The sequence below is a fragment of the Gallinula chloropus genome (assembly GCF_964237585.1).
Source record: "Gallinula chloropus genome assembly, chromosome: 12".
Taxonomy (NCBI): domain Eukaryota; kingdom Metazoa; phylum Chordata; class Aves; order Gruiformes; family Rallidae; genus Gallinula; species Gallinula chloropus.
In genome coordinates this window covers 8,266,078-8,292,625 of record NC_140097.1, presented here as the reverse complement: position 1 = coordinate 8,292,625, position 26,548 = coordinate 8,266,078, and the positions used below count along the sequence as shown (strand labels likewise).

The window sequence follows — 26,548 nt, the reverse complement described above, 5'->3', positions numbered from 1 at the left end:
CCTGCTTTTTCTCTTCTTTCACCTAGGGTGAAGCTGGTCAGAGGAGGAAAGCTCTCCCTCGACATACAGATGCCAGGAAGTTGTCTTGCTACCTGGTGTTGACCTAATGAGTGAACCAGCAAGCCAGGCTGGGGAATCTGCTGTTTTCTTGGGACATCTTCTCTATGCAAGCCCTCTGGCTTCTGAAGGTAGAAAGCTAACAGCCAGAGCTGGGCTCTTGGTTCTTCTACGGTGTGAGGATGTGTGCAGGGAGCAGCTGGCGTTGCAGGAGGCATGCCCAAATCACTTCCCTGTCTCTGTTTAGACCCCTGACTTTAGCTCACATTTAGTGCTGCTCGTAAGAATAAACTGGGTAAATGGTAGGTCAGGGGATGTGTGCCTACAGGAACGTGTAAGCTGCTGCTAAACTGCAGAAAGCCTCCCCGTGCTGTCACACCACTATGGCTCTCTGCAGAATTTAACTGATTTTAAACAGCAACCTAGAAGCATGCGGGACTTTAGGATAACAGCATTTCTTTAAAGAAAATGGGAACCGAGGCAGGTGGAAAGGAAAATGCTTCAAAATAACAAAAAGAAAATATCCTGTTTGAGTTCACATTGCTCTATATATTGGAATCAAACTTACCTCAAAGGAAACCCATTAAAATACTGTAACACGAGTCATTACAAGAGCTGCCACAAACCCTTAAATTTCCATGGCACACTGTAAGTTTGTTAATAACTAGTGTCATTAGTTTCCATTACTGTGATTTACCTCAGATCAGAGAGTATCGTTTCTCTGCAAGATACGATTGTCAGCCGCTGCAAATTGAAGTTAGTTAACACATCTGTGTAATTTCCAGGGTGAAAATGAGGACAGTTTGGAAAGCAGTAGGAAGGGAGTTTTTTAATACAAAGCAAACAATTATCAAGAAAAGGGCCAGTGCTTGGCCCTCGGGAAGCCAGTAACATTTCTTAACACCTACTGCAACAATGACAAGGTATTAATTTGAAAAACAATGAGGACAACACAAATGTGGCAGTAGTCAAGTGTTACACTTTCAAGCAATTTTCAGCACGCCGATCGTGCCCATTTCAAGGTGGCATTAAACGGATTGGTTTGTACCCAGGCGACTGCAACGGCGTTTGCAGAATTAGATTTAACTAATGGCTTTCTGTTCAACACTAGGATTTCCCCTCCGTCCTCTAACAAAACAGGCTTTTCTTTCTCCTTCCCCCAGAAAGGCAGTGGCTCACGGACCATGGGGCATCCTCCTGCAAAAGTCTGGGAGCTCATTTAATCAAAAATGCTGGGGCCGTTAAAGAAGCCACTGTATGTGGCTTCATTTCCAGGGGGAGGTGGGAAAACAACCACAGAACAACCCAGATAAATCATTACTGCCCTATTTTACAGAAAAACCAGAGCACCTGACTGGCTCCAAGGGTGGAAGCAGACCTTGGCTCTCCCTCACGACAGCAGTGCTGAGGACTTCCCAAGGGTCTCCCAGGTATAATGACAAAATGCTTTTGGAAAAGCTTAAAAGGTTTATGTAGCATTTTACCTAGGCTGTTTCCTTAGACATACTTTACTTTCCAGGAACGTAGAGGCCTCAGAGAAAGCCATGCTTTACCCTAAAAGTTACTTAAAATACCTGTTTTGTGCTCAAATTCCTGGTGACTTCACATTCAAGAGGCACTCAAATGACTAGGAGTTTTAACTGAAGGACCTCCACATTTTCTAGGGCTAGAAATGAATTCTGAGTCTCTCTAATGCTCTTGGTATCTTCTTTCTATTACTCCAAATCAACAGGATGCTGATCTCTGCCCTTTGATATTTTAAACCAAGCAAGATCTCTTACTGTCGAAGAGTTTGTCTTCCTCACGCTGGGCTAAAGATACAGCAGTTTGGTAGGAAAGGTCTGTCTCTTTGGGCTAAAGGGACAGAAACACCGAGCATAGAGGATGTGGTCCAAGATGCCTGAGTTTAACACATTGTCATGCAACAGGATGCAAAGCAATCACATCCAAACTAAGGGTACATCTATACATTATATAGGTCATCAAACTCAACTGAGTTACTCTTGATTTACACTGCCCAGTCTAACTGGATGCAGGAACTGGTGTGGTATACCAAGATCTACTATTTTTTTTCTTCATTTGTAATTGCTTGGGATCTTTTTGCCTGTAAGTGTTACAGTAACCCCTTATCCCAGCCAACATTCTATATTACACTTCAACTCAATTTAAATGTAAATTTCTGGCAAGTTAAGTGCTCTGTGTCTAAGAATGTTAAGGGCTCTTTTCCTTATGAATCAAGGTCTAATTAGAGGAGACGATGTACAGTTTTCCTACACCAATTACAGAAAAATGGAAGAAATTATTTTCATTAACAATTTCCCAAACACATGTTGCTAGCTCATCACCATCTCCCCAAAGTAATAAAGAAGTCATTTTCCCAAAGAGTAAAATAAACCAACAATTAGAAGAACAAAAATAAAATAGATTAGCTAATGTGTTAGATGTGTGTTGGCTCAGTTCTAACATGTCTGGACCTTTTTGTTTGGAAATGCTACTGTATTTGTACAAGTCCAAATGAAGAATTAACAGAATGCACTGCTCCCTTTCCCCCACCCCTCCTTAAATATGATTCAAGCCAATTGCATAAATATGGTACCTTTTTGACACCATCTGCAAATTATTGCCTAAACAGCCTCCTAAGTCTCCATAAGAGGGTAACTGCTCATTATTAAGGCCATGGAGATTATTCTTTCCAGTTCAAATGTTAGAAGTGTGAAGGCCCATGGTTGAATCTTGGCTATTAATGCATAACGTGGGTTGCTGCACATGCCATAAACCAAAGCACGAAGCAAATTACTATGACAGAAGTTGTTTAAATTGTGCTTACGGGTACATCCACGTATTTGGAAGCAGCCTTCACCTGTAAAAGGAACAAGAAGAGAGTTTACACCATCAGCACGTTTTCAGGTCTCTGCTTTTTCTGTAAACACCTGTAAAAGCTGCTCCAGCTAAGACATGGGACAACATAATGCTGAGTAGGGGGGAAAGGGTGATAAAAACGACGTTTCCTGTCTAAAAGAATAGGCAAGGGTGGTATTTTTGTTGTTGTTGTTTTGGAGAGGTAACTTTGCTGCCGCTAAAGCTCTAATAGCAACAGATGATAGTGTGGGAGTTGTGCTTCTCCCTCTTCTACTTCAGTGAGCGGGGGAAGACGGGGTTCGTAAGTAGACATCGTTATTTTCTTCGGAGGCCTCGTTCTCCGCCCGGTGCCACGTGTCTCCAAAGGCAGCGCGTGTCTCTCCTGTTGGGAGCCGCATCCTGGGGATGGCGGGGGCTCCCCTGGCAGCGGGGCCACGACAGCACCCCGAAGCTGGCAGGCTCCTGCACCAAGGCGGGCACAAGAAAGCACCTGAAGGACCCTAATTTTGCCTGATGCCCACAGTCCCGGCCATGCTGTGCTTCCCCCTGCTTTGCAGGCTGCAGCCTTGGACGTTATTTTCCACTTTTTCCACGCTGGCAGGAGCTCACAAGACTGTGCTGGGGAAGTGTGCTCGTGCCACGCAGCAACCTCAGGGCTTTTCTGCTTCCCATTAGAGTTTCCTACGATCTCCCCTCCCTTACAAAAGATGTTATATGAGGCAGGGTATCAGAGGGCAGACGCTGCGCTCCAGGGTGTCCTCACAAGCCGTCAGGGGCTGCAAGACCCCAAATTTACTTTGCCTCCGGTCTGCCACACAGCAGGGTGCACATCGCCTGGCACGGGCGGCGGGGTGGCCCCCAACGTCAGGGCCAACTTTTCCAACTGAGCAGTGCCCAGCTGGCCAGAGAGACCTTTTTCCTCACTTCAGCATAAGGCACTGTGTCTAGAAAGAGTACGGCTGGGATTTTCCACAACGCTGCTGCTTTTAATTAGGGTAAGCGTTGCCGGCCATCTTTGTTTGGGTGTAAAAGCTCACCTGCTTTTAAATATTTCTAAAGCTACCATTAAAACAGCCTAAATATAACACGCACACAGTTGCATCTTGGGATGAATAAATTATGTGTCCCGAATGAGAGAATGAATGTATGTGTGAGACAGAATGTGAGAGTGGGTGGAAGCACTCATATGGTGTGTGTGGGGGGTGCATAATTAAGCACAATGAGGCGATACAAAAGACCAGACTGGTGGTAATTGCCGAGGTGAACACTGCAAGTATTGGCAGCACCCGAGCTGCCGAGCCAGGGGGCAAGAACAGAGGGAAGGGCAGGAGGAGGGCACCGAGCGCCTGCCACCGCGATGTGACCCAGGGTCTGGCTGCCGGAGGGGATGGAGGGGGACGGGGCACGTCCCAGCACATGAGTTTGCGAAGGAGGTAGCAAAATTAGTGCTAAGCCCTCGCTCCCAGCAAAGAGCAAACACTCGTCTCTCCTCCAGGTATCATGGTTTCCAGCCGACCGTCTGGACACCTCGCCCTTTCACTGCATTTATCCTCACAACTTTCTTGGGAGGTAGCGAAGCGCTATCCCTTGCTCCTGCCAAACGGGAGCGGAGGAGCCCCAACCTCCATGTGTGAAGGCAGTTGGAGCCTGGCCAAGGGCTGCAGCTCTGGAGGAGCAGGCAGTCATGGCACACCCACGCCGGTGTGGAGCAGCCGCAGGCAGGGCTACCCAAGCCAACTCCAAAAGAGCTCTTTTTTTCTGAGCAGCAAAGCTAAGCAATCAAGAGGACAGCTCAGAAAATGACGTGGCTTGAAAGCCCACAGAATTCAAGCTCAGGGCAGCACCGTGCCATGTACCTGTATCTTCCAGCATCGTACAGAGCATGCAGTAATGCAGTGGCACCCCAGGAAACCTGCAACCTGAGCACAGGTTTAGCACTCTTAGGTCCAGCTTAGCGCCATCATCTCAAGCTGCCTTCTTCCCCAAAGCCAAGAGGCGACAAGAATAACTCAGTTGGCTTCCTGCGATCTCCCCCCTCCACCCACCCACAAAAAAACTGAGCTGCTTCTCCTGCCCACTCCCCTTTAATCAGAATAATTACTTGTTTTTCTTTAAACTCAGATTTGGCTACATTTAGTAAAATTTCCAAACTGCCGGATGTTGTGTGATTTTTGCTAGGCTGCCGTTTTTCACAAAGTATGTGACTTTGCCATGAAACGTCTCAGTTTACCATACAAATTTTGCACAGAACAAAAATAAGATCTTTTACTTCTGTCTCCCTTGGGTAATATGCAGTCTTTAGTTTTAATTACCGTAGGTGTAATTCTCCGCCTACAGAGGCCATCCAGATTAAAGGGAATTTTAGCAGCTGTCATTCCTGTGACTCAGTGGATCTGCACATGCAGACACCCAGCCAGGGCCTGGGCTGCTGCTGCTGAGATGCACTTAAATGTAGCAACAAACAGGGGGAAAAAAAAAAAAAAGTCTGGCCAAATTTAGAAGGGTATTTTCCTCCCAAAGTGCTCTGCAAGGAGAAGTGGCTAGTGAGAATTTATTAGGACAACAGATGCATTAATTTTATTTTGAATTTCGAGGCAAGAATTGGAAATGAGGATATCCTACTAGGTGATAAAACTGTCTGTCACAAGACCCCTGATTACATGTCACTTGCAGAGCGCCTGGAAAACATGCGATGAGAGAAGTCGGTGGAAGGGGGTGGGAGACTAATGCTTTCTAGAGCTCAGCGGCTTGGACCATCACACTTTGTTGTATTTGTTCAGACAGCGAAAACGTGGGAGGTGGTGCAAGCATGCTGTAACAAGAGAGAGTTTCTCTATTTATCATTGCAAACACTAAACACAGCAAATCACATTACTACTGCAGGGGAGGGAGACTTTCTCAGCCCACTGCCAAAGGGGTCGGGGCTGTCTCCCAGCCTCCTCTTGCAGCTGGTGCTGACCAGTGGCTCCCAGCAAACAAGCGAGCCAAAGCGAGAGGCATCCCTTGCCCAGAAAGGAGCAATCATGTTCCTCCAAAAGGCACCAGCCTCCTTGCTGGAGGCGAGAGCTGGGCACCTTCCTGGGGATGTGCACGCATCACAACTCACCCACACAGTAACTATTTGGATGTACATCCCTTCCCGGCTGGAAACTTGGGAAACTGAAGCTATGGAGCCAGGCTCAAAGGCTGTGGGGCTGTCGGAGTGGGACAGACCATCTTACTGCTGCTAGGGCTGCAAATTTTCACCAAGTATTTAAGAAGCAGCACAGTGAGGATGCTTCACCCCCATGCACCTATATGCTGCCTGCTCAAGGGCACCCAGAGCTGGAGCGTGGCCCAGGGGTTCACTCAGCAATTGAAGGGAGCAGCACTCGGCAGTGTAAACAGTAGGATGTGGGAGCAACGCAGCATCAACCAAGGAACAGCTTGGATTCACGGAGAAGGAAGGGCTGCACGTTACACTGTCTACCCGGGCTGATGCCGGTACTTCCGATGCCTGAAAAGCTGCCGCCTCCACATCCTCTGCTGCTGGCATGCGAGCGTCTCCTAACCCTCCGCAGCACTGGAATGAGGGAAGGTTCCACCCCAAGCCACCCCCTGCAACCCCTGAGCAGGGACAAACACAGCCCTGGGGCTGTAACCACACTGCAATTACCCCGGGAGAAGAGCCGCGCTGCGGGGCAGCAGGTGGGATGTCCTCCAGTATGCTCCCTCTCCAAAGAACAAAGTGCCTTCAGCATCCTGAAAAGCTGGGACACTTGGATTGAACCCCATGGCAGTTTAGATAAGCTGCCAGACTTTGTGTGCACACAGCTGCCTGTCAGCAGGGCTTCCTGCCCTGCCTGGTGAGACTTCCTCCATCCATCCCCATGTCCCAACGCATCCTACAAAACTACTCAAAAGCAGCAAAAAGGGCCCAGGAGTAGCAAACAGCTGACAACTGTGAGTAGCTAATACAACTCCCAGATGAGATTTTGGGAAAGCATTTCCAGTTTGCTGAGCAGTGCTTTCTGCCTCCTACCCAGTCTCCATGAGCAAGCAAGTGCAGGATGGGCTGCGGGTGAAAATGTTACCGCGGCTTTCCAGCTACCCCAGGCACGTGCTTTCGGGTACACACCTGCCTGTGAGCTGAGCTGAGAGAAGCCACACTCGCAAAGATAGGCTCTTGTAAACTTTCTAGCATGCGTTTTCAGAAGACCTTTGGAAATCCACTGCTGTGTGTTTGTCTGAAGAAGCTGTCACGACAATATTCTGGAATACAGCTCAGATTGCTAAACCCTTCTGGATACTAAGGGCAGTTTTGTATGGACACAGTTCCTGTCCTGTACCTTTCTAAGAAATACGCAATGTGATGAGCTGTGGGTTGGTTCCGTGATGTTGGGGAGAAATGTAGCATGAGAGGCACATCGTGCTGCACAACCTCATGGCATTTCCCTACCCTGTTCTCTTCTAGAAACACAAATGCACTCCCTGGATCTCCCTCATTTTATTTTTAATACTGAGGATGGTGACTGTTATGGCAAGAAGAACAAAAGGAACGTGGCTGCCAGGCAAGGTGGCAATGAAGCAAATTCTTTAGTTAGGGAAATGGTGTGTTCAGTGCAATGATTTTTTTTCAGCTTCGTATGCATCCTTAATAGAGTGAACTCCAACCTGACTGGAGGTGGCTTTACTCTGTGCTGCAATACGATGGTGTAGGCACCCTGGGTGTTTAAATACTCCAGATGTGCCTACAGGTTGTCTGTTCATGTGGGGGTTACAGCGTTTGACCACCACAGAATGGCAGAACTACTATGAGCTGATCTAGCCCTGGGAGAGCAGATTACAACTCAGGAGAAAAAATAAAGAAAAGAGGAAAGGAAAATATTGTGTACTTACAGTAAATGACAGGAAAGAAGAAAACAAAGTTCCTTCATCGTATCTAGACAGTTTGGCCAAGACTCCTTCCAAAATGGTGACAAACTACAAAGACAAAAAATACTGCAATTATTTTTGATAATTGAACAAGGGTGTAAAAATCAGCTTTGCCACAGGAATCATAGAATCATCACAGAATCATAGAAAGGCATGGGCTGGAAGGGACCCCAAGGATCATAGAGCTCCAAACCCCCTGCAACAACCTGACCCTGAGCCCAGCAGGCCGGGGGGGTGGGGAGAAAAGGCCACTGCGCCTTTGGGGTGCTTCATGGTCCACCTCTCGCTGGGTGGGAGTCACCCTTCGGTGTCATGGGTGATGTTGGGGATGGGAGGTGGGTGCAGCATATGGAGAAGCCAGCACAGCTTCTCCGGACAGGAAAGCTGGTGGCTCTTACTCCCAGTACGCAGTGTCAAGCATGCAGCTAGCAGGGTATTCTTGCAGAAGAATCAAACTGGCATATGTTGGCAGATTATGTTTAAAGGTCTCCACTGTATAATAGGGATGACTTGTTCTCAGAAAGTTTGAAACTAGAGGAAAACACACCCCACCATCTTTCTCCCTACGTACCAATTCCCCTCTGCCTTAGTGCATCACACCAGACCTACACAACAACCCAGGGGAAATGCTGGCAGCTGAGCTAGAGGAGCCGACTCTGATGAAAAACAATTTCCAAACAATTAAACCTGACATTTTGGAGTGTATTTCCCACTACTGTCACCTCTAAATTAATTTCTTAGAAGAGCATATGGTGATCTTGCACAAGACGAGTTATTTTGTCCGCACAACCTTATGCGTAGGAGTGGTGACCACCGCTGCGTGTCACTCCAACGTCTACGCAGTGGCATTTAGTGGTGCCACCCCCTGACTGCAGCTACCCTCAGTGCCGTGGGTGATGCTGACCATGGGGTGTTACCCCATCGGCGTAACCCCCATCCCTTAAAACCACTGCTGGCCCAGCACGGCAATGCCGCTAGCAGCCTATTACATCTCACGCAGCTCCTAATCATCAAAGAGTCACCACGAAAGGACTGGGAGATGTACGCTCTTGCCTGTGAGAAACAAGAAGCCAATTCAACATCTTAATGTGTCACATTTTAATGGAAACGCACATATTAAAAACGCAACGTTAACAGTGAATCACTTCACCTGAAGCCGAGGGTTACCTTTGCCACGAGGAGTGTTATCATTTCTTTGACGGTTTCCTCAATTAGTTCATCTATTTTTGAATGGTACTGGTGCTAAAGAAAAATAAAAGGAGAGGGGGAGGAAAATATTAGCATTGATCACGGGCAAGAGCTCTGCAGTCGTCAGCCTCTTCCCTTGGTAAATCACAATACGCAGCATTAAACTGAAGAATTCTGCAGCTTGTTACCCTGTGCTCTGCTGCAGTGGCCGGGGATTACTTACGCTTGTAGGAGAGACCTTGAATTTAGGAAAATCTGACATCAGTTTGTGAAGCATGGGCAAACCCTGCCCTCTTCTGTGTGTCCGCAGCCCCGGGAGCCACGCGCACACATCGGAGGGGAAGCTTTGCCATGCCAGAGACCACCAACACCCAGTGCACCTTCCACCTCGGGAAGACAACACCCGGTGCTCCTAGAAGCCCGAAGAAAGTCCTTTTCCTTCAGTTCTGCAGGCGTTACCCTGCTCACTTTGTACATGCTTTGTCCATACGCCTGCTGTGGGAGGAAAGGGGCAGCCCTTGCCAGGGCACCACAAAGTGCAGAGCCCTGGGAAGGGGAGCGGGGAGGATGTGCTGCACCAGGGCAGTTTGCAGCGGGCTGAACCACTGGGGATGTCACTGCACCCTTCCCATCTGCTGCAGCAAAGCACCCGAACCCGCGTTACACACCGGGTTCAGCAGGCTCCAATGAAGCACTGGTTTGAACACTTTGCTCAGTGACTTTATGACAGATAGAAAAAAAACACCCAACAAACCAAGATGAATCTTTTTGTTCCATGCAAAAGCCAGCAGGCAGAGCAGCCCTGAGCCCTGGGTATCAGCAGATCCTGCGGCACGAGCTCGGAACCGGCTGACCAGCGCCAGCACCTGCAGCGTCAGCCTTTCCGAGTCTTCAACCCAATTTCTGCACATGCCAAACCTTGCTTAGCTTGGGAGCTCTGATGCAATCAGCTGCAATATGGCTAGAATAGGTACTAAAATACAGTCTTCTACTAATTTAGAAAAGACCTGTTTCCAATACAAGATTTAATTAGTGAAAACATACAGTATATTCTTATTTTCAATGGACTGAGAAAATACTGATTATGACTGCTTTCCAACACAAAACATTTGATTTTTCAGTCAAACATTTCAAGCACTGGTGCTAGTCACTATATTCATTACCACTTGGCATTAATATTGTTTTAAAATGTTAACATCAAATCACATTGAAAGAGACAAATCTGCTTTAAATACTAATCAGACTTTGTGAAGGAAGACTGCGAGGGCTTTACAAATGCTAGATGTTGGTCTCAGTGTCTGATCTGCTCTGCAGTTTGGGGAATTTTTTTTTCTCTTTCCTACGACAGCAACATATTAAAACAAGAGCTTGGAAAAAATAAAATAAAGTAGGACACACTTACCCACTCTTTAGCAAACTTTTCAGGTGATTGGGGAGAGAAATAAAGAGGAAAGTGCAAAAGACAGGAAAAAAGAACATGTGAAGAGAAACAATAAATAAACCAAAACCTTTAAAAAAAAAGGGACATATGAGAACAGCAGCGCCATGCACAGAAACAATAAGCAATGGAAAATGAAACATGATCAAAACCTCCTTTCACCGAAACACCAGAGATTGCTACCTGTAGTATTTGCAGGGGGAAGGGGCCAGGAGGTACCTAACTGCTGCCAGTCTCTTATGGTTTTGTTTTGCTCCAAAGAGGAAGGTTGTAGGGAGTCCCTTGTCGGGATTACAGTTACGATGAATCTGCTTAACGCAGAGCTAGGCTTCAGCAGCACCTGGGATCGACCTGGCTGTTCCCAGCACAGCCAGAGATGTAGCTGTGGGGTGACGGGGATCTGTAACAGCTGGATACAGGTAGGAATTGCTGATGTCCTCAGTATCCTCAGCCAGGACCTCTCAAGGGAGCTGAAGAAGGGGCTGTGCATACATTGGGGGTGTCTTCCCTGTGATGTTTTCCTTCTGCTGCTGCCTTTTCTGTGTGCATGAAGGTCCTTGTGACCAAGGATGTAGCTAACTGCTTTCACTGGGTAAATCATGAGGCTTAACTCAAAGCAGGTAGCTGCACACTGTGGAATGCACCGACTGATGCATTTTCAATTAAAAGCTTGTTTTAAAAGCAAGTAGGAGTCCTGATGGAACAAAACCAGAGCTCTGAGAGCAGGAGAGGACCCTGTGCATAGACCAAGATAAAACTCTGACCGTTCACTGCCACTGCAATTACCATCTCTGGGGCAGACTTAGGCCTGGTGCCAGGGCCAGGACCCATGCAGCACAGGACCAGTGAGGCTGTGGGTCCTGCTGTGGGCCGCTGCAGCCACGTTGCACCCTGCACCCTGGGGCTGCATCCCCAGCTCCCCCTCGGGAAGATGAGCCCTGGCCAGGACGGGGGTTTGGAAAATCACTGCCTGGTGCTGCTTTCACAGACGCCTGGTTTGTAAACCAGCATTTCTAACAGCTCCTTCTACATTTCTTCTGAAAACACTCAAGGTTAAAGATCACATAACTGGTTTGCTTTACCCAGAGTAGCTCCCACTTTCGATCGAGTTCATCGCAGCTTTCTATTAGCTCAATTATTACAATCCATAATCAGTGCACTACAATGATTCAACTTGACTTTATGTGATGAGTATCTTGCCTTGTCATGTAACAGATTGTGTGTACGTTGTATTTCTCTAAGGACCATCTGACCTTAGATATTAAATAGAAACATACTAGACCAACTGAGAAACATTTAATACATACATTTATCCCCTTAGATGTATTAAAAATTCAGAGGAAAAATAAATATTTAAGATGGTAAAGTATGTTTACCAAATGTTTTAACAGCTGCCTTTAGAGACAAGGAAATGGAAATGAAATGATGGGTGTTTGTTTCCCAGGGTAATGCTTGCAAAATGCATTCAAGTATCTGTTCAAAGTGGTGCAAGTGGAGGTGGTTTTAAAGGGAAGGCCTTTGGGGTAGGGGAAAACCAGAGGAGCAAGGTCAGATAACGTGTCCAGAGTCTCTGCCCAGGTACAGCTTGGACCATCACGAAAACAAGTGGTTTGTTTCCAATAAAAAGTCTTCTCCAGTTAGGTGTGGGCACACGCCACTGCCCGAACACTGCGGTCGGCATTGTGAGCCCTTTTCACTGTTTTGGAACTGCCTGCAAAGGACTGTGTATTTTAGGAGCCTTGTAGCAGCTGCAGCACTGACAGAGGGTCCTGTCAGCAAGTTGTGTCTGTCCTTCCCTCCCTGTCCATCCCTCCCCAGTGGGGCTGCAGGCAGCCCTGGACGAGACATCCTGGATGGCTGCCACACACCGGGGCTGGGGGACAGAGGGACTCAGCGATGCACAGACCCAGCTCCCCAAATTACAGAGGAAGATACAGGCTCAAAATCTGGTTTCTCATCCTTCTGCTGCCTATCGGACTATCTCATCATTTCCTCTGGGGACTGGAAGAGGCGGGATGGTGTTTCATCCTTCCCTCACAGGCTGTAATGACAGATCTGTACCTTAACCTTTGCTCCCCCCCAGCATGACCATGTCAGTGGACAGGTTTAGACAGCTTCAAGAAGAGGAGATGGAGGTAGCTGAAATATGGAGCGTCATGAGCGAATGGAGGGGGAGGTAGGAACACTCATTAAAAGGAAGAGAAGAAAAGAAAAGGGAGGGTGTATAAAATTCTGCAGCCCTAAATGGTAACTTATGCACTGATAATTTACATCTGCTTTACAGGTCTATTAGTTCAGGATCTGTTAAAAACCTCATGCCCCAGCAACTGCTGCTTGGCACAGGAGTTAGGCTGTCTCTGAGCTGCCGTACCAAACACCTTCTTGAAGCGGCACAGGCAGATTTGCAGAGCTAATCCCTGCCACAGATGAGAACAGCAGTGAGAGACACAACCGCGCTGCTGCCCACTCCTCTCTCACTTGCAGTTTGACTTGGGACGGGTGTGCAACATGCCTGATGCTAGAAATGCAGAGGAGACTGTGGCAAGCATGAAGCATTGCAAGGTAGCATGGAAAGATGGAGCAGGGGCCCGCTCACACTCTATCCAGATGCAGCTGATGTTGTCAGTCTCGTGCCATCTGGACACTCAACCTGAGAGTTTTATAAATGCAGTGAGATTGCTCTGTCATAGTATCAGAGTCTGTTCGATCTCCAAAACATCCCTGTCCCCAGGGATCATGCTGGTATAATGCACAGGGCTGTGGTTGTGGTTTGCAGTGGGGAGCACTGCAACCATGGCCCTTCCTGGCAGATGTTGCAGCAGCTGCAGGCTAAGGGGTTTTGGGAGATAAATGGATATGAATATGGGACAGAAAATGGTAGAGCAGTTCATGTCCAGGAGTGGACAACCAAAGCCCACTCAAGGTCTGCCACAGCTGACCTGGAAGATGAAGGAAGAACCTGATGACGAGCAGTACTGATGACGAGCAGTATGAAACCTCTCTTGCAAGGCAACTGTGACAAATAACATGTCAGAACTGAAACACGTACAAGAAAAATAAAAAGAACAGTTGGGTCTGACCAAAACACCACTGGGGCAAGAATCCCTGCTGCATCCAGTGGCCTTTGGAGCAAATCCTCCCAGAGGAACAGGGTGAGGCACACAACTAAAACCCCAAACACCTCGCAACGACTCACTGCAAAATACCGCTGTGGAAAGTTTTAGCGAAAGGGCTCATCTAGGAAATGCTGACAAGCAGCACAGGAGAGCCAAACAGTATCTGAATTTATTCTAGACTGGTACAGGAATATGTAATTTGGCTTGAAGCCACTGTAGCAAAATGATCATTATGATGCATTTAATCTAGTCCAAGTTGCCATGTCTTTGTAATTCAGAAATCATTTCACAGAAACTTCACCATGCAACGATGGCTTCACGAGAAAATAATTATCTGCAATTAATTAAAAGAGGTTTGTTGTTTGGAAATTCGAGTCAGTAAGAACCTGGAAATCCAGTATCATCAAGCATCTGATTATAGCCAATAGTCAAGGAAGTCACAGAAGCTGGAATTTCAATCTACTTTTGGAAGGTATCTATTTTGCTGGGGTGTTTTTGTTTTTTTCCTTTTTTAATTTTTTCTTAACAAGTGTGACAGCAACAACTTGGCACTTCTGTTTTCCTTATCTACAGGAAATAGTCATATACAGAACGTCTTGGTTCCAAGACACTTGGCTCCAAGGTGCAGTTAATGACTCAATATACATGGTCATCATGCATCAACCAAGCTGAAGAGATACCTTATGCATACCACAATTGTTGCAAAATGTCACCCCTCAGTGACACGGATTCCAAATGTCTGTATTACTTAGATTTATTTGAGAGCAACCCCTTGCATATTCATCTGTACACTCTATAAGGAAGGCTAAATCCACAACTGATATAATGCCTCTGAAAGGAGCACAAGAGGAGATAGGAAATTTCATGAAATTGCCTTTAAAAGCTGTGAAAGGAAGAACCTGCATTTTTACCTCTTGGCCCATTTCCATACTGCAAAGCTTTGTTGATTGAGCTTTGGCATCCACCATGACATTAAACATGGTGCATATTGATTGAGGGACTCGGAAATCTGTTGATCGGCTGGTTTTCTGCAGCTTTACTTCAAATGCAATCCTGGTTCTGTTAAGGAAAGGAGAAAAAAGACATTTCAGTTGCTTTCAAATAATAATAATGTGAAACAGTATCAAGAACAGCTCAACAATCCAGAAAGCCAAACGCTGCTGGGAGCACTGTAATGCAATTGTTACGAATGGGCTTTCACTAAAAATGATTTTCCAGTGTAAAAAGAAACCAACTTTCCAGCATACACACTATTTATAAAGTGTGCAACGGTTTCAGGGAAACTATGGCATTCTCATGCTTGATAAACAGTGTGATGATGTTACAAACTGCAGTGTCAACGTACACCTATAATTTGGTTGCATGAGTTGATTTATAACCACAGCCAAGTAGCAAACCTGATGCACTAAAGGATGCTCCCACTGCTCCGTGATATCCAGTACAAATAACAGAAACTCCTTCACTGCTTGACTGAAAGGACATTGCCAGATCATTGCCTTTTTAGGTCTAAATGATCGTATTTGCTTGCTGAAATTTCCTAATTGCCTTGTAAGTTGATGGAAGTGGTTTCCCTGAAGCACACACCCTCACTGCTAGACGTGTGCAAAGTGTGCACGGGCACAGTCGTGTGCGTATGAACACACGCATCACACGAGCACGCACCTCTCTGCTCTCCTGGGGTTTCACCGAGCTCAAAGTTGACATCCCTGACAGTTACAAACCATGTTACACCAAAAGCTTGGTTGGGCTAAAGACTACAGGGTTTGATCCTGTGTTGTATTTTAAAATACCAAGGCATCTGCGGCTCTAAGACGGAGAATATACCTGCAGTATGGTGGGCACTGTCTTGCCTTTCCCTGGACCCCTTCCGCAGATTCCTGAGGTACTTCACTAATCTAACCTAACACAGAACAATTATCACATCACACAGAATCTGCCAACAAATTAACATAGGAGCTTCAATTTAGAAATAACAAATAATATCAGCTGCAGCTCAGGAATAACTCTGATCTTGAAAGAACCCCCAAGGGTTATGCAAATGAAAACTCATTTACAAATGTGAAACTCCTGTTCTTGGGATGAGATCTGAGCCAGTACACAGGTCCTCCTGCCCTGATCTATTAGCGAAACAGCCCTTCCTTGCAAGGGCTGCGTTCCTGACAGCACCGAAATACAACCGAGCGGGGAAGGCGGGGTGGCTCCTCCATGGTATTCAACAGTTCAGAGACAGACGCGAAGAAAAATGTTGTGTCAAACTGAAATTGCTAAAGAAACCTTAGCCAGGCCCTGTTTGCAGGTGATATAAATAGGGAAGGCAGCATATTGGTTTACATCAGCAGTGGCATTTGAACTGATTTAATTACCAGTGCCAGATTTAGCCTGGACTCGGGGACTAGAATCTTGATAATTACTGAAAGGACCCAAAGTGACTGGGATTTTCCATCTCCTCGCAAAGATGAGCATGTTCCTACTTACTTATGCTCAGAACCATTATATATAGTCATACCATTACAGGCTGGGCCAGGTTTTTACAAAGGGGCAACATATTTGTAGAAAGGTTGAAGCAGTTGGGAAAAAAAAATTAATCCTAGGCTTTCAGGCACATGAGTCCTCCTTCAGATGTACCTGGAAACTTGCTTGTTTTACCCAGTTATCTCAGCTGAGCTGACCTGGTCTGATTTCTACAGATCATTGCATCTCTAACTGCACTGCAAGTGTAGCAAAGGTGCCTTGGTTCCAATAAAAGAAAAAAGGAAAGAGGAAAAAGGAAAAAAAGGAAAAAAAGGAAAAAAGGAAAAAAAAGAAAAAAGAAAAAAAGAAAAAAAAGAAAAAAGGAAAAAAGAAAAAAGAGAAAAAAGGAAAAAGAAAAAAGGAAAAAGAAAAAAGGAAAAAGAAGTGTTTTGCTGGTGGTGCTGGAGGCAGAGCAGAGCACAGAGCTCCAGCACTGGGTTTGCTCCCAAAGAGGTCTGATAACTGGACAACTGGAGTTCAGCGTTCCTGCCATCCAAAGGACCAAAGAGGAGCTGGTGCAATGAAGGGGAAGTTGCTCAGCATCAAAGACATCACGACCATCTCACCGCACATAAAACGCACTGGGGTTTATTCCAGAACAGGGAGAGAACAAGCCTTGAGCTGCCTGCCTTCTACGGGTGAGTCTCCTGCCCACACCTCAGGGACCGAACATGCCTTCTCCTACGGTGACATTGCACATCCACACTGTGAGGAACATGTGAACCATAAATGCCACGCTCGCACTTGCAGAGTGGCCAGGCAATTGTGGTACAGAACAGCCACATCACGCAGTGCAGCTAATATTAGCATGTACCAGCTATATTTGGCACCCATTTGTCCTTTGGTTCATCTCTTTGTCTATTAATTTCTGCACAATGGAATGCAAAGTTCATTTCTTCCTCCTGCCTAATCTACTTTTGATGCCCAATGGAAATAAATGACTGGAAAAGTTGGAAGTTTAGTCTTAACACTTCGCTTTGAGAATGACAGCTGCCTGTATGTTTAAGAGGTTTTTTTAAGGAAACTTCTCTGTTTTGGAAGATCTGCAGGTGAGTATCCTATAATGTGGCTGATGATACAACAGCTTTTCCCAGTCGACAGCAGATGTGAAGTCTGTGTGCCAAGCTACACAACACTCCCTTTCTGGGATCACTTTTCTGCTTGTTTTTTCATGGATCTGTGTTTTTTAGGTGGGTGCTGGGATCTTACTGAGGGCTATGCCTTCAGCTCTCAGCCCCGCTAACATCAAACAGCATTGACAAAGACTTGACCTCACACATGGCTCCCTGAAACAAGTAACTGCTGGTAAAGGTCAAAAGAATGGGTGGTTTACTGTCTTATTTTGAATTATGCATTCTCCAGAGTCGACCCAGAGAAGTGCTTGCTTGGGAGAGTCCACAATTCACAACAATAAGGTGGCTTTCCACCACACCTGTGCTTGGCAGAGGAGAGCTGGGGTCACTAATAAATGGTGGTCAAAGTGAAGCTTAATTTATAACAAGGCAGAAAAACCCTTGCATGCTGTGAGCTTCTGTGAGAAACGTGACCAGTTCACTCGTGGGCACTTACCTCTTTACACAGGACTCGATCATGTCACTCGCCATAAGCTTTAAGCGCTGCTCTAAGTGCTTTCCAAACTCCTCCTCAGGCCAGTGTAAGTCCCGAATGAAGGTCTGTAGGGCATCAAGTTTCCAGAACAGATCTTCTGAGGTGCCTGATCCATTGCTGGCAGGGCAAAATGAGAACAAAAGTCATAAGTGGCATCAGGCTCTTTGTAACCTGATGTGGAGACCATTCCTGCAACAAGTGTAGGGCAGACAGTAGTTTCATACACAGGACAACGCTGGCAATCTCCACCATCAGGATTTTGAGTTTTACCATACAGTTGCCTAATCTACCTTGCTGTCATAACCCACAAAACTTTCCAGACCAGATGAGTAAGACAACATTATGAGTTACACATATCAACAGGAGGAATGTGTGTATGGTAAAAATCAGCCTTAGTTAATAACCACATTAACATATGTGATTATTAAGAATTAAGGCTAGAAATTGTGGTAGAAAATCCTCGATCAGTAATAACTGCCATACTGGAATGTATGCAGTTATTAAGATTTAGGGTTTCATGCAATTCTCCCCCCACTCTGAATTATACCTTGAGGTTGCCTTGTCCCCCCCAGTGAGGCCCCCGTTTCCAGGTAAGGGACAGTGCTAACAAGTGGTGAGCGAGGACACACTTTATCTCTTGAATAGCTGAAAAAAAATCAGGGTAAATCAATTTTGCTAAGGGCACTAGGCATCTCTCATCCAGGAGTTTTGGCAGGATTGGCCGCTGCACCTTTTCACAGATCTGCCTCTTGCAAAGGCATCTACAGGACAACAAATTTTCGGGTTTTTTTAAGAAAAAAATTTTTTTGCAACATCTTTGGTCTGTCAGAAAACTCTGAATTTCTCCCCCAAGCATATATTCTTGTACCCACACCCCTGCCCAGATGGAAGTCTTTGGTCCTGCAGTGTGTAGCTACACTGTCTCTTTTCACAGTATAATTATATCTCAAACCTCCACTTACAGAATAAAAATACAGAACTGGATTGTGCTCTGTTTGTGCAGAGAAATTTATGCATCCATAACCCTTTTCTCTCCCTCTCTCCTTCTCCCTCACTTGTTTTTCAGAACAATTACCAAGGGAGCTTCAAGAGTTTCAACCCCCTCCTCGCATACCACTAATGCTAACACAGTAATTTTATAAGATATTTAACACACCATGCATTACCACTTGTGCTGACATCATCTATAGAAACAGATGAGGGAGGGTGTTTCTATTGTGACAGATGCCAGCTGCATTGAGTTAATGCTAGAGGAGATTGGAGCTAATGCATACACGGCTACTGCAAGGTGAGAACCGTAGTCCCGACATGCTACAGGGGTCCTGGTGGGGTCCTGTGCTAACAGAGTTAACGAGATAAGGGATGAATCGTCTGGGTTGTAGGAGAAAACGTGTCTGACACTAAGCAACAGGTAACACGTCCTTGATGGAGGGGAAGGGTGAGTCAAAGGAAACCAGGGAGATGAAAAGATAAAGAATCAGGCATTTCCTTTAACCAGGGGACCAGTTCGCACAAGTCTCAAGTGCTGATCTACTGTCAGTCTTTAGTTTTTGCCTGGTCAAACCTGTGCTTGGGCATAAACAAGCTTTAACAGTCTAACCCCAGTTTTGGAACTGCATGAATTTATGTTTTCAATAATTAAATACGTACAAATACAGTAATTGGTATTCACTACAGCAACATTATGACACACATTTGGTTGCAAATTTTTCAAAGCATCTTTCTTGGTCTTTTCCTCACTTTTGATTAGGGCTCTGTGCAAGTAAACAATATAGCAGGTTAATTTCCAAGATGCACTGTTAATATTTTACTTGTGAGCACTGCAATTACACTAATCACGCAGGCAGCTTGCAATGTACCACTGATGCTCAAGCGTTTTCAGAGGGATTATCCGATTTTCTATCATGACATGATTCTTATCTTTTCAAGGGCAATACCACAAAGCATGCACAGAGAAAGATTAAAACTTTCAAGTACTCTTTACAGACAACTGCCTAAGCTAGCCTTTAATATAGCTATCTTAGCATGAATATGAGTTGTATAGCTTTAAAACATAAATGACCGTGCTAATGTTTAAAAAGTTCTTTTTAAATCTGTTAAAAAAAAACCCCAAACATTGATGTTTGTTTTACTTCTGGTTGGTTACCACTGCTCTGCAATACAGCCTGCACGAGGCTAAGGGCAGAGGCTTTTTGGTGGACTCCAGGTGTAGATGTAATCGAGGGTGTTTCAGTAACAGTGGAATGAGTAGTTTTGGGGAGGGGGGGGTTCCTTTGAGTTTTTATGTTTTAAGTGAGGAGGGGAAAAAGCAACACCTCTGTGCGGTGCTGGCTGAGACCACCCCATGCCAACCCCCAATAACCCTGTAGGAATTTGGAAGGAGAGCTGGCAAGATCTCAGTTCCCATGCCAGGATATCTTGGGAGATGAGCTACCTCCAATGACGAGATTTGGATTGAGCCCAGCGAGGACCACCCTCCACTGCTTGGTGGCTGGGACTTTCAAGGGAAATCTGCTATAAAAAGAGAACGTGCCTCCTCTGGGTTCAGGATTTGCAGTATGTCCCCCCTGAGCTCCACCCATGCACCCTGGGAAGCTCAGACAGGGAGCTGGCAGCACTGAGCACAAGGCTCCTTTGGATCGACTGCTTTGATACCGTGCCTGATTTTCCAGGCCAGAATGTAAAACTAACATTGAAAATATCTTTCTTTAACTAGTCACGGCATTATTCAGGCTGTAATGATGGCTTTGGGGCATTAATTGCTCTCTGGGGCCTCCCCCAACTTGAATAAAAATTTGCAGGGTGTTCCTCTTTGTCAAACTGGTCCATCAAAATACAGACAAAAATTATTGTCTGGGAAATGTGGAGCTTGCATTAAATAAAATTCACTTTTAGATCTACATCTGGTCCACAGAAATTGGTTGACTGGCATCAAAATTGGTTCAACTTCTCTTTTGGGCAAAACTCTTTGCTGAGACACAAAATGTCACATTATAAGCTCTGCAGTTCGTATGTTGTTCAGACCATGTCCCATTCTTGACAGCTATTTTGTAAAGCAAGATACTTGCTCAAACTCTCAGTGGGAGTAAGACAAATTTTCAAGATTTATACAAAAAAAACCTCAAAATACACATGCCAGAAATTCACTAGTGTCTCATTCAGAAAACGTCTAATTAACTGTATCACTCTTTAAAGTTTTATATAATGCACAGAAACAAACAATACATATCCATGCCAAGATTACTTTAAATTTAAATGAGATCTAATTTGAACTGAATACACACTCAGAATCATAAATAGCAGCCATCCATGACGGTGCAGAAAAGCTAGGCATTTGTGGGATGCCTAGTGGGATGTTAACTGGTAGATTTGGTACTTTAGGGAGATTCACATTTGGTAGATTCACATTGGGCAGATTACTTGTTAAACTCCTGTGGAAGAAACAGACAGAAAGAAAAAATACCATAACAGTGACAATGCAGATGTAGCAGAAGCACATGACACTCATAAACAAATCTGCAAAGTTCACAGCAGGACGACAGTTAAAAAACTGAAGCAAAACATTTCAGAAAGAAGCGTGAGTATGGAAGCTCAAATGTACTGGGTTTGCTGCCCGCAGTAAAAAGCAAGTTACTTCAAAAAAAAACCAAACCAACAAACCAAAACCAGAATGAAAAGAAGAATCACAAAGTGGCAGATTAACAGAGCACTCACACACCCACAGAAGATAACTCCACCTTCCAGTCCTGATAGCATTTCACAGTGCGGAGAGCAGCTTTTCCTCAGGAAAAACCTCTCCCGCAAGGAAGTGAGCCTTGGCTCTTGCACACTCCTTTAGGCTGGATGAAAGAGCTAAACTAGGAGATCTATTAGGGAATTTGGCTTCAAAATAATAAACAGAGTTTGACATTCTGGCCCTGCAGAAGTCCGTAAGAGTTATTCTCGCCACCAAATCCAGGAGTCAGGATTTCATCTAAAACCTCTCTGTTTATTCTGTACGAAGATGTGCTAATCCAGAGCAATGAAACGGTGAACCATGAGGTTCTTCCTCAGAGAAGACTCGCACCTTGACCCTGCCCTGGCATTCCTGGGTGTGGAGAAAATGGGTCCTGCAGTCTGCCCAGCTCCCTGGGTGCACTTGAATGAACTGCACCTTGCCTGGTAGACAAATGTTTATCGGCTGGAAATGGCCCATGGGGTGCTTAAGACAGTCAAAGGTTAATTTATCAAGCATGTGGTAATTTATCAAGGACATCATGACTTCAATAAATATTTTCAGACATGTAACTGTTGGGCAAACAGAGATATTTTAAAAGTGGGCCCAGGGGATTAATCCAATGCTACATACTACACGGTGTGTGGGGCAAAAGCACCGCATGTGCAGTTTGCAGAACATCCTGATGTGTTTTACTGTGATGGGTCTCCAGGTGCTAGAAGTGGTCTAAATCTGTTTTACTGAGTACCTCATCAAAGCTGAATTTTATGCAAAATAAAAATGTCAGGGGATTTGGGAATCAGAAGTCAGTTTTGGAAGTGTATCTTGTTTCTGCCTTAATCCAGTAACACTGGATATTGGACACAACCCATAGATGATTTTACAGAGGTATCTGAGGAACAAAATGCTTTCACACCACTTTCTCCATCAATTATTTGGGCTCAATGAAAACAGAATCAGGACTTCAGGATTTCACTCTGCGCTGCTGGAGCTACTGAAAGCTCTTCTATTGCTGTGCATGGCCACAGCTTCAGCGACCAAACCTCCCTGCACTCAGTGCCCCCACCAGTCCATGCCACTTTAGGGGGTCTCTCCCATCCTCCCAGATTAAACAAGTCACTGCACAGGCAGCATTATCTGGACTCCAGGAAAACTACCAAATTACATGGTATGTCCTTCAAGGAATATTAAAATGGTAGCAACTTCTTTTAGTCATATTTTGAACTCCATTTCTTCCTGTAAGTTTTATATGTAAAGAAAAAACCCAAAGTAGTGGAATTGAGCTGGCTGTACTGAATAAATGCTTCCTAATGCAACAGAAGGTTTGAAACCTATCTCTGCAAGAACTCAACTTATTGGTGGCAAGACTTAGGGAACAGAATTCATCCTCATTCTCCCTCTGTGAATAAAATCCCTTTCTGGGGAGGAAACCAAGAACTCAAAGTCTTTTTCTAGTGAAAAGATTAAGTGTGTTCCTGTTTTAATGTGTTTCTATGATTCTTAGTAGCTTTGATTTCATGGTATCTGCTGGCCCTCTTTGTTAGGCAGCAAGCAGATACGAGAATGTACTAACGTAACAAAGCTGTCCATTGTTTCCATTCATACTGTATCTGCTATTAAGATGATATGATTATTGAATGAGACACAGACCCCATAGTGATTGAGAGAGTGTTAAATCTTCAGAAATGGCAGTGCATGTGGTTAGATACTGATATGGAATAAATAAAGAAATAGCAAGAGGTGGACAACATATAAATGTATAAGGAAAAGCAACTTAAATAACTTAGCCAGATGGTAAATACATAAATCAGAGGACCTTTGGTTTTAATATTAAAATTCAAGAAGTGACAGTGTTATATTAATAAAAACACTGTATTAATAAAATATGACTTCTAGAGTAAACAGTATACTATATTCACACGGAAACATATTTCTTTTATACAACACATTATTTTGCTGATGCAAGGATATGTTGCAAGAATAAGTTAGTACTCTTAAAACAAAACAAAACAGCAAAATAATGGAGTATATTATGTTAACATACAGCAACTAATTTTAAAAATATTCTCCTGAATTGACATGCACAGTTTTGCAGGTTCAACCGATCTAATTATCTGACTAACAGTTGCAGTGAGACCTGTAAAAAATTATTAATATTACCAACAAATGTTCCAGCCCGCAGTTGCTCAGACCACAGAACTACAGGTCCAAGATGAGAAACTGTTTCTAGAAGCCAGCCATGCCTATTTAATATAGATGGCTAAATATAACCTCAGCCATCAGGCAGGGAATGTGGGCATTCGCATCAACAAGATGAGGGCTGTCTGATTTAAGACGACTCAGCTTTGGGACTGGCTCCTGATAACGTTTGATAAAAGACGCACACTCTGGAGCTTGTTTTCTTGGCTTCTCCTGATTCACCCCCTTTTGAGCCTGTTTGTTGTGTAAGTGGCTTTCACCTGCTCTGTCTGCTGGGGAATTCTCAGTGCAAACAGACTGGCAACATACCCCTGGACAACATCCCAACGCTCACACTGTACTGCAGCACCGACCACAGAAAAACAAGTCCAATTGCACAGGGGCTGCTCCTGTAGAGCTGCCCTAGCACTGAAAGGAGGGCAGAAAAATCATAGCCAGTTTACTGTGTTGCCTCCTGGCTTCATAATAGAGCTCAACAAGAGCCTTGTCCATACATAAATGCTCAGTTCCTATGGGATGCCTGAAATGGGTTAGCGATGGAAGACGCAAACGGCTGTCTCTTCCATCACTACAAACACTTACCACCTTACTGCCTAAGCTGAGCACATCTTTTCACAAAAGCCTTGATGTGAAGCAAAGAGCTTGATAGTGAAGTAGGCAGTCAAATCTGTGCTCTTCCTGTGACTGACACCCAGAATAGTAACAAAAATACTCATTTTCACTACAACAGTGCTTCTTTCAGGGGCAAACGTTTTTCACTAGCATTTTGTAGTAGTACAACCTTATAAAATGATTAGTATAGTCATTCTGTTCAAGTTCTTACATTTATATTAACGATACATTTATAAATAGTTTGCAAAGTGTTAGTGAGCAATTAATAGATGCTAAAGCTAGAACTACAGTGCAGTAGAGACAGCCATAGGTCAGGAGTAACGTCCTAGTCAAGCGATTGAACGGGTTGTCATTGCACCAGCTTTAGCATTTGCTCGAGAAGATCTTTCAACACAGACACACACACAGAGACACACACACACACACACACGTACGTGTCTGCTGGCTGCAAGATAAATCAGCGTTCTCCGAGGAGCTAGCATGAAAAAAACCCCCATTGCAAACCCTACTTTTCCAAGACCTCTCAACTCACCAGAGAACAGACCTACTCTGTATCCTCCGTATTTGGATGACTGTGCGAAGGACAAGTGTTCCACATTTCTCTGCGTGGATTCATACAAGCACACCAGCTGCTCTAGCTATAGGGCACGGACCCCCTGCAAATTCAGCAGCTCTGCAGAGGCAGATTACATAGCCCTCATGAGCACATTACATCAATGCTTTCCCCCCCCATGTTTTCAATACTTAACAGTATCTCTCTCGCTGTTTGTGATTTCTATACCTAACTCCTCGTAGCATAAGGTGCAGAGTATTCAGCAATGAAAATAGAAGAAATACATGCTTGCAAACTGCCATCTGGTCAGGTTATGGAGGGCTACATATTTCAGCCTTGACTGCAAGAACGAGCATAGAGAAACCCTTTCAAAAGACTCTGTGTTGGGGAATAGTTTCTTGGTTAACAGGAAATAAAGAGATTTCCTTCTCACAATTCACTGTAGAGATCCAAAGTGGGACAACAGTAAGCTTGGTGGAATGGACAAGCCATGATTATCTACCTCGTCTGGCCACAGTGTTCCCGATTCCCAGAAAGGTCTGCTGGAGAGGCTGGAATGGAAGACTGTGACTTGGATGGGAATTGGCTGGTCCAAACCATCTGAGAATCAATTCAGCTGTGCTGCAGTATGGATGCATGGGGGGAGAAGGCAGTAGGTACAGGAGGGCGAAGCAAACTACATCTCTGACCTGAGCTCTTCTGCAAGTTCACTGTCGATCAGACAAAGAGGAGCAGGTGGTCTGCCCAGGAGGCAAAAGATGAAGATGCCTTAACATTTAGTTCCAAACAGCACATCCGAACTGTCACAAGATCCTAGGAATGACACCCCTCTTTTCCCTGAGACAGTATGTGCCACCCTCTGCGCATTCGCTGGTACCTTCCTTTGCCGGGCTGCACTGCGCGAAGCCGGCATTCACAGCTCACACGTCTGTGTGCGAGACACAAGAACAAAATACCAACTAGTGAAAAAAAAACCCCAACCCAACCCCGGAGTGCATCTTTTCACCAGATGGACACAAGCTTCTTGTGAAAAGCACCCACTTTCCTGCTGGAAGAAATCTTTTAAATACCCATGTCTGTAAGATAGTCCATCCTGGGCTGTTGCTTGAAACTGCAATGCTCAAAGCGCTATGTAACTGGAACTCCAGAAGGGAATGACCATCATAATACAATTAAGAAAAGGTCTTCTCTAACTATCAACAGTAACTTGAAAATGATAGATAATGGCATATCCAGGGATGAAGCATTTCGACAGGCACCTACCACAGCCAAGAACTTATGGAAATCTATAGTTAAGCCACAAAAGCGATTAAAAGCCAAGATGATGTCAGCTTCCCACACATGAAAAAAGCAGAATGAATTGCTTACTGACTGCTTGTCTGAGGTGGACAGGTACCCAGAGTTAGAGATGGACAGGTACCCAGAGTTAGCTGCCTGCCACTGTTTCGTAACAGACCAGGAAACACAAACATATTCACTACTAAAGCATAGCTCTGCAACTAAAGTTAATGCTAACTTCGAAGTGCAATTCTGCTCGAAGGAGTGGCTGTAAAAATGGCATTCTCCTACTCGAAAGATCTATTTCTTGTATGTTTTCTGGGTCACATCTGCTTATTTGAAACAGGATTTTTTAGGATTTTTAATCCTGTTAGCCTGTGGACCAAAGGCAGCAAATGGAAAGTGAGAGAGACTCCTGAATGCCAGCCACTTAACCCCACTCAAAACAGAGGGGATGATCAGGTGTCAAGAAAAGGCCTGAGATTTGGCAGGCAGAATCC

General features: G+C 45.0%; 1 protein-coding gene across 4 annotated transcripts in view; it reads right to left on the bottom strand.

Moving 5' to 3' along the window:
* Window positions 1–26,548, bottom strand: part of CADPS (calcium dependent secretion activator) — a gene marked incomplete at both ends in the record, with an annotated part of 215,861 nt that overhangs the window by 20,789 nt on the left and 168,524 nt on the right. For 2 of the 4 annotated variants that reach the window (XM_084269723.1, XM_084269724.1), the window contains 6 exons: window positions 2,885–2,917; window positions 7,795–7,878; window positions 8,998–9,072; window positions 14,484–14,631; window positions 17,653–17,808; window positions 20,976–21,122. In XM_084269723.1, coding sequence (XP_084125849.1) covers window positions 2,885–2,917; window positions 7,795–7,878; window positions 8,998–9,072; window positions 14,484–14,631; window positions 17,653–17,808; window positions 20,976–21,122 — 643 coding nt within the window. The remainder of the gene's footprint in view (window positions 1–2,884; window positions 2,918–7,794; window positions 7,879–8,997; window positions 9,073–14,483; window positions 14,632–17,652; window positions 17,809–20,975; window positions 21,123–26,548) is intronic. The other 2 variants (XM_084269725.1, XM_084269726.1) reach the window with 1 other exon arrangement.